Source organism: Bos mutus, chromosome 13 (genome assembly GCF_027580195.1).
Source record: "Bos mutus isolate GX-2022 chromosome 13, NWIPB_WYAK_1.1, whole genome shotgun sequence".
NCBI lineage: Eukaryota > Metazoa > Chordata > Mammalia > Artiodactyla > Bovidae > Bos > Bos mutus.
This window is the reverse complement of record NC_091629.1, coordinates 44884570-44904857: the sequence shown is the minus strand read 5'-3', so window position 1 is coordinate 44904857 and position 20288 is coordinate 44884570. Positions and strand designations below refer to the sequence as shown.

Here is a 20288-nt window from a genome sequence, read left to right as displayed (position 1 = left end):
GGTAAGTAAACCTGAAACTCCAAACTCCCAGCCAGGTCTCCTTCTCCTGCCTGAAGCCCTGGCTTCCCTGGGCAATCTATGGGCATCCCTCACAGTCAGACCCCTCCATCTTTCCCTCTTCCCACAGCAGTTATTCTGTAGGTCGGAGGCCCAACCCCGCTCGGGCAGCCAGAAAGCAGCGCCATCTGCTGGCCCAAGCGGGAAATGCAGCTTAGTCTCCACTGACGCTTCAAAACCCAGCACCTCTTCTTAAGAACCACCAGTCCCTCCCGCACCAAGTCTGCTCTGCAGCTTCCTCTCAGTGCCCAGTAGTACCCCTAGCGCTGCCTGCTTGGGCCTTATCTGTAGGAAGGGAAATCGTTCCAAGAAGGAGTAACCGCTCTGCTACTCAGTGGGTGCAGGTGTCTCACATGAGAAGCAGCAAGTCATGACAGCAGCTTATAAAGCATGTCCTCAGTTACCCTCCGCCCTGCCCCCAAGCGCCTCTACAAACCTCAGGGGTAGACAGTCCATTAGACAACTTGGAAGAAGCCCCAGGAACGGGCTTGTCCAATGTCATATGGAGTGGGTGCACAAGCTAGTTCCAAACATGGATCTCCTGGGACCCAACTCTTTCTTCTCCATTGGAGGTGCAGGGCTGTCACCATACTTGAAAAGAAGCAACACAGTCTAGATCAGTGGTTCTCAGCTTGCGGTCCCTGATCAGCAGCGTCAACATCAGCTGGGAACTTGTTGGAAAAGCAAATTCTTAGGCTCCACCCTAGACCTTCTGAATTAGCAACTCTGGGGGTGCAGTCTGATCATCTGTGATTCAGCAAACCCATTTTGTGAACCAGAACCATTGGTTTATCTCAATTACCCCTCTCTTTTTATTAAATAAACTTTTATTTGGCAGTGATTTTTGATTAACAGAAAAGTTGTGAATACAGTACAGTGTTCCCATATCCTCTGTACCCAGCCCACCCCAATATCAACATTTGGATAAATTAACTAACATCCAGACCTTCTTCAGATTTTCAGTTTTTCCATTAATGTCCTTTTGTTGCTGTTGTTTCAAGTTCCAATCCAGGATATCACACTACATTTAGAACTACGTCCTTTTAAATTCCATTGGTCACCTCAGTCATCAATCCCTGGGACAGAGAATGGGTGGGAAAGCGGTTGTCTTCATTACTGAGCTGGAGAAAATGAAGTTTGAAAATGCCAAGTGGTGGAGTTCCCTCAGCAGTGCAGTAAGAGGAAGGTCCACCTCACTCTGCACCCTTCCTCTGCCTCTTCGCTTCCCCACAGGACTACAGGATTTCAGAAGCTCCTTTGGAATGTCCTACCTGGCCTACCCACCCACCCTAACCCACCAGAGTACAGATGTTGAGGGCCCTCCCAGAGTGGGCCCAGCCCTAGGAGAGCCCCATCCACCGCCCCTCACTTCTTCCCCTTGGCAGGGCCAGGACAGTGTTTAATGACTTCAGCCTGGACAGAGCAAGGCCCCATGCATGAGAGAAAGAAACAAAGAAACACTGTTATTTGCTATCCAAAGTCATTTGTGATAGATAGAAAAAATGCCACAAATCATTTGTAGTTTCTCCACGAGGTATAGTCTGTTTCCCCAGCCCTTGAATATGAGCCAAACTTTTGATTTGCTTTGACCAAAAGGACTTAGCAGAAGTGACGTTACACCAATTCTGGCCTAGAACTCAAAAAAGCCTTGCAACTTCTCCTCTCTCTCCATCTTTCTCTCTCTTCCTGTCTCCCATGCACGCCCCACTTCTCTCTCTCTCTCTCTCTTCCTCTCTCTCAGCCCTGATGCCATCATGTGAATAAGCCTGAACTAACTGGTGGAGTGGCCACCTGGAGGAGAACCAAGTCACCCAGGCAACAGCCCACCTACTGCCCAGACAAGGGAGTCAGGCTATTTGAAACCATCCAGGCCATTTTGGGTGACAATTGATTTGCATACAACCCCATGAGTGACCTCAGGCAAGGTCAGCAGAACTGCCCAGATAAGTCCAGCCCAAATTGCTAACCCACAGAATTGTAGACAAATAAACAACTTGTATTTAGCTGCCAAGTTCAGGAATTGTTGGTTTCTCAGCAAAGGCTAACTGATACACAATTTCTTATTTCTCTCTTGGCAATGGGATTCCAGTATTTTTTAGGAGGCTGTGTGACAGTTCTAGGAGATGGGATATGATTGATCTACTCAACTGTGACAATTGTGTTCCTGCTGTCTTAGTTTTCTTTGCAGCTAGGGGTGGCTTCTGTACCTGGTTTGGGCCAAGGAGATCTAAGTAGAAATACATGGGGGAAGAAAGCAGGAAACAGGCCTCTGAAAAGTCCTGAATTTATGATAGAAGCTGATCGGTCCAGCTGGCTGGGCCCTTTCTCCTCCCTGACTCCCTTCTTCCTTGGACATAGCCACGATTGCTGGAGGTACAGCAGCCATCTTGTGACTGTGAAGTGATAAGCAATGAGGGAAAGGCTGAAAGGATCAGAGATGTGTGCCCTAACTTTGCTGAGTGGTTTAACCAGTACCATTAGCCAACAGTCTCCAGAATTCATGCTATGTGGAAAAGCAAACTTCTCTTTGTTTAAGTCACTGTAACCTAGGTTTTCCTTCACTTGCAGATGAATGAATTCACATGATACCAGGACAGAAATGCAGAAGGATCTTTGTCCTTGGGTATCTGGAGCCAGGGGCATATGACTCTCCAAATCCGTCTCCTTTCTCATTTCAGCCTCTCAATAATTTCTCAAGAGCAAACACAGGACCCCATTTTCCCCAAGGTGGGAAGTGGGACTCCCACACTGTTCAGTCATGAGTCCAAGGTCTTGAAGCTAGCTAAGAGGTGCTTCACGCCAGACCCACCTGCCACGCACAAATGGAACGCACTCCTGCTACACCTTTGCACGGCCTAGTCCACTGGAGGCCAGGTGTCTTCCAGCTTCCTGGTAGTGGGGGCAAGTGCCAAAGAGGCTGCTACTGCAAGTCCGGTGTGGAAGCGCCCAGGTACACCCTTAGGTCCGAGAGGGTGGACTGGACAAGCTTGGCGGGGATGGTCTCTCGCTGCAGCTGCTGGTAGGCTGCATACCGGTGGCAGCCCCAAAGGAGTAGAAGTAGTCACCGCCCTGGGCCCCTTTGATCCAGAGGACGTCGATCGGGGGAACGCTGTCTGGATTCTCCTGGCGGCAAGAGGACACAGGGTGAATGAGCGTGGCATGGTGTTGGACAGTTAACCTGGGCTGAACTCCTCCAGGTGCTCACGCTGGTTTGTGAAAGGCAACAGTTACATGGTCAGTTTTGTGAGCTGGCTGACCTTGGCAGCATGAAAATCAGTCATGGTAAGAGTATTTACACCAAGGAAATTGGCAGATACTACAAATCAGGGCTTCTTCCCACCCCCAGGTTGTTAACCATTTATCACACCACATGTATATTACCTGGCACTGTTCTAGACTCTGGGAATAAGGTACAGACACAGCCCCTGCCACCATGGGGCACATGGATGCTAGAGTGATAAATGCTAAGAAGACAATAACACAGGTTGTCATGACAACGATGGGAGTGACAATGAAGCAGAGACCTGAACACAGAGAACTCCCCTGGGGAAGACAGAGAGGTAGAATCTTTAGAGAAAGAGTCTGACTGCCAAGTTCAAATCTCAGCTCTGCTACTTAATTGCTCTGTGACCTTTGACAATTCATATTTGTGCCTCAGTTGCCCCAGATGGGGATGAAGATGACACAACCACCTCATAGAACTGTTGGGTTTAATGAGTTAACAGACATACAGTGCTTCAAACAGCACTTGGCACATGGACTAGGCTCAGTAAGGCACAGTGTGTATTACCCGTGGGAAGGGCGTTCCAGGCAGAGGGAATAGCAAATGCAAAATGCCTGAGGCGAGAACAAGCTTGCTGTATTGCAGGCACGGCAAAGAGGCCAGTGTAGCCAGAAGAGACTCAGGGGTCTGTGGAGCAGAAGAGGCCAGAAAGGTTTTATTGAGATAGAACTGATGTACAGCACGGTATAAGCTAAAGGTATAAATACAATGATTTGACTTAAAACATCATGAAATGATGACTACAATAAGTTCCGTGAACATCCATCATCTCATATACATACAAAACTAAAGAAATAAAAAACTTTTTTCCCTTGTGACTAAAGCATTAGTCTCTCAGTTGTGTTAGTCTCTCTCTTTGCAACCCCATGGACTGTAGCCCGCCAGGCTCCTCTGTCCATGGAATTCTCCAGGCAAGAATACTGGGTTACCATTCCCTTCTCCAGGGGATCTTCCCAACCAAGGAGTTGAACTCAGGCCTCCTGCATTGCAGGCAGATTCTTTACCATCTGAGCCACCAGGGAAGCCTCCTTGTGATGAAAGCTCTTAGGACTTACTCTCTAAACAACTTTCATACATAATGCACAACAGTGTTTACTATATTTATCATGTTGTACTTTACATCCCTGGTACTTACTTATCTTATAATAGAAGTTAGTGCCTTGTGACCGCCTGAGTACAATTTTCCTTCTCTTTACTCTCCCCCTCCCACCCCTACCTCTGGTAATCCCAAATCTGGCCTTTTTTCTATGAGTTTGTTTGTTTTTGAAGTATAATTGATGTACACCACTATGTTAGTTCCTGGTACACAACGCAGTGATTGGATATTTCTATACATTTCAAAATGATCATCATGATTGAGTCTAGTTACCATCCATCAACATACAAAGATATTACGTAGTTTTTGACTATCTTTCCCACACTGCACATTTCATACACGACTCATTTATTTTATAAATGGAAGTTTATACCTCTTAGGTCCTGGAGTGTTTTAAACAGGAGAGGGTGACATGATATGAGGGACATTCTAGAAAGGTGTGATGAGAAAGCAGCCTTGGTGAGGTGGACAAAGACAAAAGCAGGGAGGACAGAGGCGAGTCCCCAGCAGGTACTCAGCAGAGGAGGCTGTCCTGGGTCAGGGCGTTCAGAGGACAGGGAGAGATGGACAGGTTAGCGACATGTTCAGGGGGCAGATCCCAGGGGAGGGGTGAATGTGAGGAGAAGAGGAAGAAGAAAATCTAAGCTGACTTCCTATTCAGGGCCTTAGTAGCCAGATGGAGAGTGGGTGGACCTCTACATAGGGAAAGTCTGGGGCAGGGTGGGATGGAGTAGAGGGAGATGGAATTAAGTGAGTTGCTAGAAGGCCTTCCACACTGGCCCTAAAGCGGTCTCTTCTTAGGCTGCATTGATGGATTCGTTTTTCCATTTATCCCAGAAGTTATTATTAAGCAGTAAGGCCCAGCAGTTATGAGCTGGGGTTCTTGCACAAGGCAAACCTGAATTTAAATCCCAGCTACTCCACAAAGCAGCAGGAGGGGGGAGGGAGGTGGCTGGGTAGGGAGGGAGGTGTAAGCAAGGGGCCTTGCCACTGGGCATTGTTCCTTATCTGTAAGATGGGAATAGATACCCTATAGGCTGTTGATGAAGTTGGGAAGCTGATATAAGTTAGGCGTGGAGCACAGCCTGCCTGACAGTTCAGCAGCAAAGAGAGGCAGTTGTGCCAGGCAAGCCTTGTGCTGGGTGTCAGGGCTGTGATGATGGGTGGGCAGGATAACAGCCCCCAAAGATGTCCACATCCTAATCCCCGGAACCTGTGAATATGTTACTCCCAAGGGATAGGAAGTTTCCAGATGGAATTAAGTTAAAGATCTTGAGATGGGGATATTATCCTGGGTTGTCCAGATGGGCCAAAAGTAATCACCAGAGACCTTAAACGTGGAACAGAGAGGAGCAAGAGGAGATCTAATATTGCTGGCTTCTGAGGTGGAGGAAAGAGGTCATGAGCCAAAATGTGGGTGGCCTCTAGAAGCTGGGAAAAACAAGGAAATGAATTCTCCCCCAGAGACTCCAGAAAAGAATGCAGCCCGGCTGATACCTTGACTTTAGCCCAGTGAGACTCATTCTGGACTTCTGAACTATAGAACTATAAAGTAATAAAATCTTGGCTTTAAGTCACTAAGTTTCTGGAATTTGTTACAGTAGCCATAGAAAACTAATACATGCCATAAGCAAAGACAGGCCTGGTTTTTGCCTCCCAGAAGGTATGGTGCTGGTGTGGAAGACAGGTGTCTGAGGCCATTACACCCCAGTTGTACCGGATCAGAGGTGTGCTGACAGGTATGGAGGTGGCTGGGGGCCATCAGGAGGCCCCTAACCTTACAGGGGCTGTCAAGGAAGACACTGACACTGACAGAAGACCAAGAAGGAGTTAGAAACAGTAAAGAAGAGATGAAGGAGTGTCTCTGGCAGGGGGGAAGCTTGTGCAAAGGCCCAGGGGTAGGAGAGAGTATCCCTGGACAGATCTATCACAAACAGCCAGGCACCGTGCTCGTGCTATGACCAGACAAAACCCCAGCTCCTTGGAGTTCAAATGAGATGGGGGAAGGGAGACAATAAAACACAAACACACAGATAACATAACTCAGGCGTTATCCTGAATTATGCTTTCAAGGTGAACTACTCAGGTTAATGGGAGACCTAGAGAAGCCAGGGCTGCTGGGAAGCAGGCACCTGACCCAAGCGAGGGACCAGTCCCTGCGGCTCTCTGGGAAGCAGTTCCAGACAGTGGAAGCAGCAGTGTAAACTCTAGGACTGAAAGACAACAGGCAAGCAGTAGAGAGGTTTTGTGGGGCCTCGGGGTCTCCTGTGGCCACTTCTGAGGGTCTGGGGGCTGGGGATATGATGCTGCACAGGCCTAACCTGACACTCATGTCCCCTCCCTCCAGGATCACCCCGACCTTCCTGAGCTCTCTCTGAGATGTGGCTGACCCCATTCTCTCCCAATTCCAGTTCAAACAAGGTCTTCCCAGCACAGGACACCCCCAGTCCCACTGCCAAAGCCAGAAGTGACCACACAGGTTATGTGGTGGCCATGCAGCTGGGCACTGGGGCCAGGCTGTGCCACTTTCTAAAATGCCTGACCTTGGACAAGCTGCTTGGATCCTCCTGGGCCTCATTTCCTTGTCTTTAAGAGGAACAATAGTAGTATCTACCTTACAGGGTTGGTATGAAGAAGCTGCTGCTGCTTAGTCGCTTTAGTCATGTCGGGCTCTGTGTGACCCTATGGGGTGCAGCCTGCCAGGCTTCCCTGTCCATGGGATTCTCCAGGCAAGAATACTGGAACGGGTTGCCATGCCCTCCTCCAGGGGGTCTTCCCGACCCAGGGATGGAACCCGGGTCTCCTGCATTGCAGGCAGATTCCTTACTGGGAGCCACCAGGGAAGCCCATATCAAGTGCTATCTTTATAGGAGTCAGAGATAGTTATTTTAATGACCTCCTCCAGTCTCCTTGCTCCATGACGAAACAGAGGCCCAGAGAGGCCCAAACTCTTGCTCAAGGTCACAGAGCAAAGGCTAAACTCCGGCTGAAACTGAACTAGTCCCTTCTCGCGTCCAGCGCGACTTCCCTCCTCCGAAGCCTTCCCAGCAGCCGGCTTCCCCGGGGCCTCACCCGGATCGTGTCCACGAGGCTTTGCACCTTGGCTTGGTCCAGCACAGACGGCAGAGGACGGATGAGCACGCTCAGCGGCACGTTGTGCACGGCGGTGATGCAGCCCGAGTGGATGCTGCCGCCCTGCGCGCCGCCGCTCGGCCCCGGTGCCTCGGGCGCCCCCCGGCCCGCCCCGGCTCTGCTCAGCGCTCCTCCCGCGCGGAGACCCATCATTCCGCCGCCGCCGCCGCCTGGGCCGTCGCGGGATGCGGCCCCTCCACCCCCCGGGCTTTAACCTCGGCCGGGCCGTACCATTCCGCGCGGGCGGAGGGGGGCGCAGCCGGGCAGCGCGGAGCGTCTCTCTCCCCTGGCCCCAGAGTGGTCCCGCCCACCAGCGAGCGCCCCTGCGGGACCTCTGCTCCGCTCGCCCCCGGCTGCCCGACGCGCGCGGGGCTTCGGCCCTCCGCTGGGGGGCGCCTCGCTGCCTGCCCTCCGCCGCGCGGCGTCCCGGGAGTGGAAGCGGCCGGGCAGGCTGACTCAGGGTGAGTCTGCAGGTCGTGGAGTGGGAGGGGCGCGGGTGACGCACATTCCGGGGTGACTCAGGCCCATGGCGGGGGCACCGGGTAGAGGGGGCCGGACCTGCCCAGCGAAGGTGAGTCGGCAAAACTCGCCGCTTGGCCGCCCGGCCCTTGGATTGCTAGTGGTGATAGCTGCAGAGGTGGTATTAATACCAAAGACAGTCATACTAGGAATCTGCTGAATGTGGTGCTGTGTCAGGCACTGTTCTAAACACTTAGCATGTACATCACCTATTTAAACCTCAAACAACCCTACCAGCTAGGTATGATTATTATTTCCATTTTACAGATGAGGAAACTGAGGCACAGCGAGCTTTAAGTGGTTTTCCCCCAAGGTCATGGGCTTAGTAAGTGGCTGAACCAGGGTTCCAAGGAACATTTTGTAAGTATTTATTTGGCTGCTTTGGGTGTTAGTTGCAGCATGCGGAATTTAGTTCCTCAACCAGGGATGGCCCAACCAGGCCCCTTGCATTGTGCCTGTGGAGTCCTAGCCACTGAATCACCAGGGAAGTCCCAGGGAGCCTTTTGGAAGGGTGCTGACAGTGTGTGGGCACTGCCCTGAACCTCCACAATAACTGCTTTCATCCTCACAGCGCCTTGAGGAAGTTGACATGGTTGTTGAAGCACTTGTCCAAGGTAGGGCCCTGGAAATGAAATGCTGAGCTCAGAGTCTCAGGCCACTAAACACCTGCTTACAGATGAGGACACCAGGGCTGCAAGGGGTGGTGGTGATGTGAAGTGAAGTGAAAGTCGCCCAGTCACGTCCGACTCTTTGCGACCCCATGGACTATAGAGTCCATGGGATTCTCCAGGCCAGAATACTGGAGTGGGTAGCTGTTCCCTTCTCCAGGGGATCTTCCCAACCCAGGGATAGAACCCAGGTCTCCTGCATTGCAGATGGATTTTTTACCAGCTGAGCTATCAGGGAAGCCCATGACTTAGGTCCAAACATGCCGACTGGTATCCCCACTCTCTTCTGTTTAAAGCTCTCTATTTCCTTGATCCCAGAATCAGCACCCAGTGTCCTCTGGAGCCAGAGGGAGGCAGGCAGAGGCTCCCGGTTTTAATCTCTGGTGTTTATAGCATCTGTGGCAACAGTAAGACTTTGGCACAGACTGGCCTGGGTTCAGATCCCAAATGGCCACTCCCTGGCTGTGTGGTCTCAGGGAAGATGCAAGAGCATCAGCCTTCTCTTTTGTAAAATGATAGTGAGGGAACTGTGAAAACATTTGGAGATAATGTGCGTTAGAGGGTGATGTGCGTGCTAAGTTGCTACAGTTGTGGTTGACTCTTTTCGACCCTGTGGACTGTAGCTCACCAGGCTCTCTGTCCATGGAATTCTCCAGGCAAGAATAATGGAGTGGGTTGCCATCCCCTCCTCCAGGGGATCTTCCTGACCCAGGGTTCGAACCTGCATCTCCTGCATTACAGGGGGATTCTTTACCACTGAGCCACCAGGAAAGCCCAAATCAGTGCTTACAGAGTGATAATCAAGGAAGGTGACAGGTTTCATCACGACACCCAGAGTGCTGAAGGAGAACCAGGAAAGGCTTCCTGGAGGAGGGGTTATTCACACTGGAAAGCGGCTTGGTTCTGGAGAGGGAAAACAGGGAAGAAGCAGGTGATGGTTTAGGGTATAGGATCTGCAGTTACTTGAATGGGATGGATTTAAGTCCTGGCTCCGCCACCGACTAGCCAGTGTGATGTGTGTGTGTGTGTGTGTGTGTGTGTGTGTGTGTGTGTGGTGGGATACCCAACTTCTCTGTGTCTTGGTTTCCTTTCTCAATTGCCAGGGAGAGTAAATGAAAATAACATACAGTGTTTAGAAAGGAATCTGGCACGTGTGTGTGTGTTCAGTCACTCAGTCATGTCTGACTCTTTGGGACCCCCATGGACTGTAGCCTGTTGCCATTTCCTTCTCCAGGGTGTCTTCCCAACCCAGGGATCAAACCCAAGTCTCTTGTGTCTCCTACACTGGCAAGTGGATTCTTTACTGCTGAGCCACCTGGGCTTCCCCTCAGCCCCCAAATTACTGGTAATTAGAGAATTTTATCAAGAGGGAAGTTGTTCCTTTAGAACCACTTCCTTCTTTCAGAAAGTAAGAAGAAATGAGGGAACAGCTTCTGGGATGGAAAAATGGAGAATTGTCCTGAATCTTTCATCATAGTTTGCCCAGTGAGAACCCCCCACTCCTGGTAACAAATTCTGTATGTTGAGACACCTGTAGTTCAACTCAAAATTGAATTTTAAGCCTTAAGAAGACTTGTATTTCCACATAATTAAGATTTCTGGAGGCAGGTATATCCATGATTGGTAAAGAGGTAATTGAACAATGTCAGGTTCTTTCCAGCTTTTTGTGCCATCATCCTCCGTGTTCTTGTTTTTATCCTCATGCTTGCCCCTCATAGTCCCAAGATGTTTTGCTGTAGCTTCAAGCATCGTATACAACGGCTTTCAAAGGTGGAAGTTAGGACATTGACATCCCTTTGCCCCTCTTTTTAAGACTGAAGAAACCTTTAGTAACCATCCTCTGCCTGCCCACCCTTCTGCCCAGGAGTGTTTTCCTCATGTCTCATCGTACTTCCATGCCTAAACCAGTCCCAGGCAAGGAGACTGGAACTACCCTGATTGTGTGCATGCATGCTCAGTTGCTCAGTCGTGTCCAACCCTTTGCAATCCTGTGGACTGTAGCCCACCAGGCTCCTCTGTCCATGGGATTTCCCAAGCAAGAATACTGGAGTGGGTTGCCATTTCCTCCTCCAGGGGATGGCAGGAGGAGGGATCTTCCCAACCCAGGGATTGAACCTGAGTCTCCTGCATTGGATTATTTACCCCTGGATTCTTTACACCTCGGAAGCTTTACACTGATTGGTTTAGCTTAATTGGTGTTCACCTCTGGGCTCAAGAAAGTTTACCCTCCCCTGAAGTTCATGGCCTCTGATCCCTGAACAGAACTGGCAAAGCCTGGTACTTCAACCTTGTTTTCCTGTGTGGTTTTGGGGAAGATTCCATGAGAAAAGAGGATTGATGGGGGAAGAGGACCTGGCTAGTCAGCAGTTCTATTATTTTGGCCCATCTATCCCTAAACTATCCATGGCATCACCAATGCAATGGACATGAACTTGGGCAAACTTTGGGTGATGGTGAGGGACAGGGAAGCCTGGCGTGCTGCAGTCCTTGGGGTCACAAAGAGTCAGACACGACCCAGTGACTGAACAACACCACCCATAAGCTAATGACATGAAGACCTGACCCTTGTGTTGGGATTAAGATGAGGTACCTTCCACTGAGGCTAATGTAAGCGTGCAACTGGAAGCTGGAGAAATTCTGGGATCTAACAATATTCTTTTGTTTTAGTTTGGGTTCTTCCAAAAGTAGACTCTGAGACTGGGACTTGTGTGCAGGCACTTTCTTGGGGAGCTGCTCTAGTTATTATATCACTGTAACACAAACCACTGAAAAATGCAGTGGCACAGTTCAGTTCAGTCGCTCAGTCATGTCCGACTCTTTGTGACCCCATGAATCGCAGCACGCCAGGCCTCCCTGTCCATCACCAACTCCCGGAGTTCACTCAGACTCAACGTCCATCGAGTCAGTGATGCCATCCAGCCATCTCATCCTCTGTCGTCCCCTTCTCCTCTTGCCCCCAATCCCTCCCAGCATCAGAGTCTTTTCCAATGAGTTAACTCTTCTCATGAGGTGGCCAAAGTACTGGAGTTTCAGCTTTAGCATCATTCCTTCCAAAGAAATCCCAGGGCTGATCTCCTTCAGAATGGACTGGATGGATCTCCTTGCAGTCCAAGGGACTCTCAAGAGTCTTCTCCAACACCACAGTTCAAAAGCATCAATTCTTCGGTGCTCAGCCTTCTTCACAGTCCAACTCTCACATCCATACATGACCACAGGAAAAACCATAGCCTTGACTAGACGGACCTTTGTTGGCAAAGTAATGTCTCTGCTTTTGAATATGCTGTCTAGGTTGGTCATAACTTTCCTTCCAAGGAGTAAGCGTCTTTTACTTTCATGGCTGCAGTCACCATCTGCAGTGGTTTTAGAGCCCCTCAAAATAAAGTCTGACACTGTTTCCACTGTTTCCCCATCTATTTCCCATGAAGTGATGGGACCGGATGCCATGATCTTCGTTTCTGAATGTTGAGCTTTAAGCCAACTTTTTCACTCTCCTCTTTCACTTTCATCAAGAGGCTTTTTAGTTCTTCTTCACTTTCTGCCATAAGGGTGGTGTCATCTGCATATCTGAGGTTATTGATATTTCTCCTGGCAATCTTGATTCCAGCTTGTGCTTCTCCCAGCCCAGTGTTTCTCATGATGTACTCTGCATATAAGTTAAATAAGCAGGGTGACAATATACAGCCTTGATGTACTCCTTTTCCTATTTGGAACCAGTCTGTTGTTCCATGTCCTGTTCTAACTGTTGCTTCCTGACCTGCATACAGATTTCTCAAGAGTCAGGTCAGGTGGTCTGGTATTCCCATCTCTTTCAGAATTTTCCACAGTTTATTGTGATCCACACAGTCAAAGGCTTTGGCATAGTCAATAACAAACGACCATTTTTATTATCCTCACAGATTCTGTGGGTCAAGAATTCAGGCAGGGCACCGTGGGCACTGGTTGTCTCTTCTCTGCAATGTCTGGGCCATCAGCTGAGAGGTGATTCAATGGCTGGGGGTGACTTGATGGCTGGGGCTAGAATCATCTCGAGGTGTCTTCACTTACACATGCACTGGACCATCCTGCTTGTCAGCCGGAACACCTCCACGGGGCCTTTCCATGTGGCCTGGGCGTCCTCATAGCATGGCAGCTGGCTTTCAAGAATGAGTGTCCCAAGAGAACTTGGCAGAAGCTTCATGGCCTTTTCCAGGCTAGTCTTGGAAGTCCCATGGCATCATTTCTGTGGTGTTCTATTTGTAGGAGCTGTCACACCACCACCCTGCCCCCAACCAGGCTCAAGGGAAGGTATGGAGATTCCATGTCTTGATGGAAAGAGAAGCAAGGTCCTAAAAGAGCTTGTTCCCACAAACGAGATATTGTTGGGACCATCTTTGGAAGACAATCTGCTGTAGGAAGTGAGCCCAGGAAGGACTGGGGAAGGGAGAAATGCCAGTATAGAGGACACTGATGAGCAGTTAACATGATGGTTAACTGGGGTCACTTCTGCTGGAGACCCTGTGAGGAAACATCATGCATCAGAATCATCCCACCCTCATGACCTAATCACCTCCCCAAAGTCCTACCACCAACTACCAGCACGCTAGGGATTAAGCTTCAACATATGGACTTTTGGGGGATATAAACATTGAGTCAGGAAGCAACAGTTAGAACTGGACATAGAACAACAGAATGGTTCCAAATTAGGAAAGGCTTACGTCAAGGCTGTATATTGTCACTCTGCTTATTTAACTTATATGCAGAGTACATCATGCAAAACGCTGGGCTGGGTGAAGCACAAGCTGGTATCAAGACTGCCGGGAGAAATCTCAATAACCTCAGATATGCAGATGACACCACCCTAATGGCAAGAAGCGAAGAGGAACTAAAGAGCCTCTTGATGAAAGTGGAAGAGGAGAGTGAAAAAAAGTGGGCTTATACCTCAACGTTCAAAAAACTAAGATTATGGCATCCAGTCCCATCACTTCATGGCAAATAGATGGGGAAACAGTGGAAACAGTGAGAGATTTTATTTTGGGGGGGCCTCCAAAATCTCTGCAGATGGTGACTGCAGCCATGAAAGTAAAAGACACTTACTCCTTGGAAGAAAAGCTAATGCCAACCTAGACAGCATATTAAAAAAAAAAAAAAAGCAGAGACATGACTTTACCAACAAAGGTGCATGTAGTCAAAGCAATGGTTTTTCAGTAGTCATGTATCGATGTGAGAGTTGGACTATAAAGAAAGCTGAGTGCCCAATAATTGATGCTTTTGAACTGTGGTGTTGGGAGAAGACTCTTTGAGAGTCCCTTGGACAGTAAGGAGATCAAACCAGTCAATCCTAAAGGAAATCAACCCTGAATATTCATTGGAAGAACTGATGCCGAAGCTCCAGTACTTTGGCCATCTGATGCAAAGAGCTGACTGAATGGAAAACACCCTGATGCTGGGAAAGATTGAGGGCAAAAGGAGAAGAGGATGAGATGGTTGGATGGCAGACTCGGTGGGCATGAGTCTGAGCAAACTCCAGGAGATAGTGAAGGACGAGAAAGCCTGGTGTGGTGTGTAGTCCATGGGGTCACAAAGAGTCAGACACGACTGAGTGACTGAACAACAACCACCCGGACGTACCATGTGCTGAGTTGCTTACGTGTGGGTGCTGGAACCTGTCACCCACTGGGATGACTCTGATTGGGTTGGAGAAGACCAATCAGCCACACCCCTGGGGTCAGCCCCCTTTGAGCCCCCTCGATGGGTTAAGTGATGAATACATGTCTGAACAAATGTGAGCTTTGTCGACAAGGAAAGGGTAGACCAAAGACCTGGGTATCAGTGGGATGTCCCCTTGGCCTACTTCTGATCTCAGCTAAAATTGTGGTGGGAAGTACTGTGCAAACCCAGACTCACTAGCACTGCTGGCTTCCCAGCCAAGGCTTCCGGTGTCTTCCATATTTTCCATCCCTGTGGGAGCCTCCTAGAAGTGTTGAGGTGTTCACCAGTGGCAACCAGAGCTGGTGAGTAAAAGTGTGTTACGTTGTCACAGGTGGAGAATTGTGAGAAACATCCCAGACCGTTTGGACCTTTTTAGGATCCTTCTCAGAAAATAGCAGTACCAGACCCATTGCTACAGCCACAACCCCACTAACACACCCTCTGTCTCATTCTTCTTGCCCCTGCACTCCTGCTTCCTGAAATCAACTCCCAAATAAACTACCTGCACTCAAGACTTTGCTACTGGGAAGTCAAAACTAAGGCAAGGGGGGAGTTTCATGGATCATCCTCAATAGTTCTGAGCCTTGCCTGTGTTAAAATTATACATGTCTTGTTAGACGGCCGTGGACCAGGCACCTGTCTGTGCCTTGTTTTCCTAACTTTCAAAATGGCCTTCATAATGGTGCCTAACTTGTAGAGTTGTTGAGAGAATAAAGAGATGATGTAAGTAAGGTTCTTAGAACGGTGCCCAACGCACTGTAAGTGCTCAATAAATATGATAATATGTCGATATCATATTGTCAAATATCAAATCAAATATGTTTGGTAACATTTTAAATTTATAATAGATCTCAAAGGTCTCTCTGTGTTTGCACTTTTAGACTAGTCCCAACGTATTAGCCCAGACTCCTGTTTGCAGGTGTAGAAAGCCAGCGTGAATCAGCTTAATGAAAATGGAACACTTGGCCACTCCCTTGACTGCAGGGTGGAACTAGGCCTTAGAGAAAAGTGGGTTCAGAGACTTTTTTCTGTCCCTCCCTTGGCAGAGGGATTACCTCTGTGTGATAGGAACGCGGCTATCAGCAGGGGTTATCTTTGGCTTTTAGTAATAGAAACCTGACAAGCGAGGCTTAAAATGCCCCAACACGTTTCCTCTCAGGAAAGAGAATCTGGAAGTGGGCAGTCCAGGACTGGGGTGGCTGCTCCACCGTCACTAGGGGCACAGGCCCTTTCTATCGTCAACTCCATCCTTTTAGAGTAGGGTCACCTCCTAGTTCAAGGGTGTTGCTGAAGTGCCTGCCTGGAAGAAGGTGGAGAAATGGAAAGGCAAAGGATATGACCCCCTCCTTTTTCGGGTGTTGTCTCAGAATTCCATGTAACACTCTCCTTGTGTGTCATTGACCAGAATTTGATCACATGGCCACCGCTGGTGGCAAGGGCAGCTGGGATATGTAATATTCCACAATATGCAATATGGCAATGTGCTTGGCAAACAATGGAGTTCTCTTACTAAGGAAGGAGAGGGTGGATATTGATAAGTAGCTAGCAATCTGAGCCACAGCTCTCAAGTTACAGGTCTTATGATTTGGAGAGAAGGAGAGAGGAAATTTCCAAGTTCTAGTCAGATGCACAAATCTGCACCAGTCATCTATGGCCATGAGGGAACAAGACTCTTTTTTTTTTTTAAAGCATGCTGCTGCTGCTGCCAAGTCGCTTCAGTCGTGTCCGACTCTGTGTGACCCCATAGACAGCAGCCCACCAGGCTCCCCCGTCCCTGGGATTCTCCAGGCAAGAACACTGGAGTGGGTTGCCATTTCCTTCTTCAATGCATGAAAGTGAAAAGTGAAAGTGAAGTCACTCAGTCGTGTCTGACTGTTAGCGACCCCATGGACTGCAGCCTACCAGGCTCCTCCGTCCATGGGATTTTCCAGGCAAGAGTACTGGAGTGGGGTGCCATTTATTGATTATGACTTCAACGTGTGTAGTTTATTAAAAAAAATTACTGGTTATCTGCTTTGGCTAGGTACTGTGGTAGACCCAGGAAATTTAATGACAAGCAAAAGACGGTCAGTCCCTTTCTCATAAAGCTTATAATCTAATGGGGGAGACAGAGAATAACCAGATAGCACAGTAATTAATGGAAAAGTGTACATTATTGGTAAGTGCTGTGAACCAAGATCGTGTGGTCCTTGAGGAAGTGATCATCAAGCTGGGAGATGAAGACTGAAAAGAAATAACTAGTCAACAGTGGTGCTATTGGCTTTGCAAATGAAGTCTGTTACTGGTGGTCAGAACAGCTTATGCAAAGGCCCTGTGGCAGTGGGGAAAGCAAAACTGCTAAACAGAGGTGGCTGTAACTCAAACAGCAAAGGGGCTTATGTCTGAAGATTCAGCTAGAGTGATGGAAAGAGTCAGACTGGGTAGGTTTTTGAAAACAGCTCCCTCTCCCCATCCCCCACAGTGAGAAATCATTGAGGCATTTAAACACAGAAGAGGAACAGGAGTGACATAATCAGATGTGCATTTTAAACAAGATCCCTGTGGTCACTATGGAGAGAGGAAGGGAGGTGGTGGAGGCAGAATGGATCCAGGGTCACCAGTAAGAAGGTAAGAGATGATGGTAGCTATGGTCTAGGGTGGAGACTGAGAAGGCAAAGAGAAAAAAATAAACAGAACCTGATGGATTAGATGGAAGGGTAAAGGAGACAGATGCAGGAGAGAACCACATCATGGCTTCAGACTTGGGCTGGTCTGTGGTACTTTGGGGATATCCATGTGGAGGTGGTTTGCAGGGAGATGTGGATTTGCAGCTCAGAGAGGAGGTCAGAATTGAAAATGTAAATTTGCAAGTCATCTTCATGTGGGTGAAAATTGAAGCCGTGGGTGTGATGAGATTGCTTCATGAGAATACACAGTGAGAAGAGGAGTCTAGGAGAGACCTTGAGGAGCACAGACCAGGACAGAAGAGGGAACAGGAAGTAGGTTCCTTACTTAGGCACAGGAAGATGAGTCTGCAAAGTCACTAAGTGGAGCAGCCAGACAGGGCAGAGGAGAGCCAGAGTTGCATCCCAGAGGCCTTCTTTTGAGAGGACTGTGAAAAGCAGACTGGACATATGCTAATTGAGGTGCTCTGGGATGCAGGTAATGGGGACATGGGCTTTCCCGTGTCTGCTCTGCCATCCAGGCTATGGGCTTCATGTAAGGCTGGTTCCCTTTAAGGTCACAAGATGATAAATGAGATGTTTATTAATATAAGATGATATCTAGAGTGGGTTCTGGTCCCTGGTCCTGAAACAAATGTAACGGATGCAGTAACCAAACAGGAGCAGTGTGGATGGCCAGGGAAGGCGTCAGGTGCCTGGGCCAGTCAGACTCCCTCTGCAAACTTTGTGGGGGATTTCCACACTGCTGTCATTGCTGGAGACACCTAGCACATAGCTCAGGATGCAGTCAGCCTGTCCAGAGGTATATGAAAGGAAAGGTGGACAGACACCAGGTTAAGGGTATAAAATTTGAGTGCCCTGTCTATAAAGGGAAGAAAACTGAAAGGTGACTCAAAGGGAGATGCAGTTCCAGCTATACTCCCAAGCCCCCAGCCTGGCATTGGGTCCTCGGAGCACACCCGCACCCTGTGAGTCTGTGCTGGGGGTTGGAGTTAAATGGCACGATGCTAGTGGTCCCCAGTGAAGTCGTTTAATAAGGCAAGGAGAGATTTGCATTTTGAAAGCTCACCAAGCCAGCTGGCAAGTGGAATGGACTGGTGCTCCACCGGCTTACTGAACACTTTTGGTGACAGCCCACAGGCTCTAGGGGCAGCTCCTAGTTTTGGGACAACGTTGCTGGGCCAAAGTCAACCTTTCTGCATGCCTGCATTTACCACTTGTATGACCAGTAAGACTGGCCAGAACCCCTCCTCCCCTCCCCCCTAGAGAGAAGCGTGAAAGTGGGGAAGAATATAGGGGTTGTAAACTGGCTGTCAAGGGACAAATCTGGCCCACAGTTGTATTTGTTTGAGAGGTGCAGTTAATTTGAATTGCAATGCTTTAAGGTGAAACATGCTGTTTTCAGTTGCCAGCATCCCCTAATGTCTTAGGGCAGCCTGCCTCATTCACTTATGTTATTAATCTGGGTCTTGAACCCTTTCAGTTTGCAATCCCAGTAGATGAGGACCATTTAGGACTGAGGATGCCTGGAACCTTGTGGATGTCAAGGGAATCCTTGAGCTGTGTGACTGCTGGGGACAGCTACAGGCTGGTCAGGCTGGTGGGGCAGGGAGGGATTGAGTGGAACAAAAATCTGGCTGCTTCTTAGATGTCCCCCCACCCCACCTATCCCCATCAGAAGGTCTAGAGGCACTGATGAGTGGCCAAAGTCCCTTTAATATCCCTGAATTGCCTTACAAGTAATACTGCTGAAGGTGAGGAAGGGATGGGAGTCTGGGGTGGAAGATGGGGGAGGAGAAGGGAGGGAGAGCGCCAAGCGCTCATACAAAATATGGCCAAAAGGCTTAGCATGCATGGAAAATTATTGCTGTCGGAAGTTCCTATTTACAGGATCAACACCCTCCGTAGTTGCTTCTGCACCCCCTCTCCCTCCCCTCATCCCTGCCGCCTCCCTTCCCAGGTTGGCCTGGAGCTGGGAAGCCCTAGAGAAGTGCACCTGCTCCCAGTGGGGGGCCCCCTCCAGGCTCCACCCTCATTTGCGGCTTAGGGAAGAGGGGGGAGGGTCAGAGATTCTGGGACTCCTGCCCCCAGCTGGGCGCCTAGAGATGGGGCAGAGGCGTGTGCTTAAAGCAGAGGGGGCCAGGGCCCGCGAGCATGGAGGTGTGTGCTTCGGTCCTCGCCCGGGCATGCAAAAGCGCGGCGGGGGAGGTAGTGGCGGCCAATGGGGGCGCTGCTGGGAGCCCCGGCCCCTCTGCCCGGGGAGTTGCATAGACGTGGCGGGAGGCAGAGCTCCTCCCGGGAGCGGAGCGGAGCGGGCCGGAAGCCCCAACGGGTCCGGGGCTCAGTCGGTCCCTGGAACTTGGGGTTCCTCAAGAAGAGGAATGAATAGGAAACGTATCGGGGAGGCTCCTCTCTCGGGTCTCCCTGCAGTGGGAATAGAAGGCTCAGGAGGGCGGGGACCTGCCCCAAGACTGACCTCCTGATGTCCCCCCACCCCCCCAGTTGAGGGTCAGCAGGCTATCCCTCGCATTCTCACGCCCCCTTCCCCAGCAAGTTCAGGCTCTGATGAGGGTAGGGCTTCTCCCCACTCCCCGAAATGGGGTGTGTTGGGGTGGGGGACAGCCCTCTATGGCCTTTGCTGTCCCTCTCCTTGCCTGGCTCCCTGACCTCCCAGTCCAGCTGGGGAAGCCAGACCATTACTGGGTGAGGGCAAGAGATTAATTAGAATAATAAATAAATAAATACACAAATAAATACACTGGAGAGGCCCAGCCGGATGGGGGGTGAAGGGCATTTGTGAGGTGCCCCAGACCTCTCCCCAATACATAAAGAGGGTACCTGTAGTCCTGTGGGTAGGGAAAGTGCTCAGAGAATCTGCAGGAGAGGCTGGAAGCCCAAGGAGGGGCTGTCCCAGAGTGAGAGAGGGGCTACATTAGGTGGCCGAGCCCTGAACTGGCCCTTATGTCTGCCCCAGGTCAGGTGAACTCAAGAGGGTTGAGAGCTGCTAGTGGGATGAGGGGTATGGAGAGAGTAGGGGTGGGAATGAGTGAGAAGGTCCCCCAGAGGATGAGGAAGGTGGTGTGTGAATGGCTAGACTAAGGCCAAGGTAAGGGCAGGGGGATCTGGGACAGGTTGGGGCCTCCGAGAGTGAAGATTAGATTCCTAAGGCCTGCGTCCTGGTG

General features: G+C 49.8%; 1 protein-coding gene and 1 long non-coding RNA gene across 4 annotated transcripts in view; one reads left to right on the top strand and one right to left on the bottom strand.

Annotated features, from left to right (window-relative positions):
- Nucleotides 1–859: 859 nt before the first annotated feature.
- Nucleotides 860–7872, bottom strand: SRXN1 (sulfiredoxin 1). The gene is given in 3 exon segments (XM_005887953.2): nt 860–3102; nt 3105–3180; nt 7509–7872. Coding segments are annotated over 3 exon segments (414 nt in total). The 5' UTR covers nt 7722–7872; the 3' UTR covers nt 860–2977.
- Nucleotides 7873–7891: 19 nt separating this feature from the next.
- LOC138990447 (uncharacterized) overlaps nt 7892–20288 on the top strand; it is a 58900-nt gene continuing 46503 nt past the window's right edge. The window contains exon 1 of one of the 3 annotated variants that reach the window (XR_011466574.1): nt 7892–8029. This is a non-coding gene — a long non-coding RNA (uncharacterized lncRNA). Of the gene's footprint in view, nt 8030–8085; nt 8140–20288 lie in introns of those variants that run through there. The other 2 variants (XR_011466575.1, XR_011466573.1) reach the window with 2 other exon arrangements.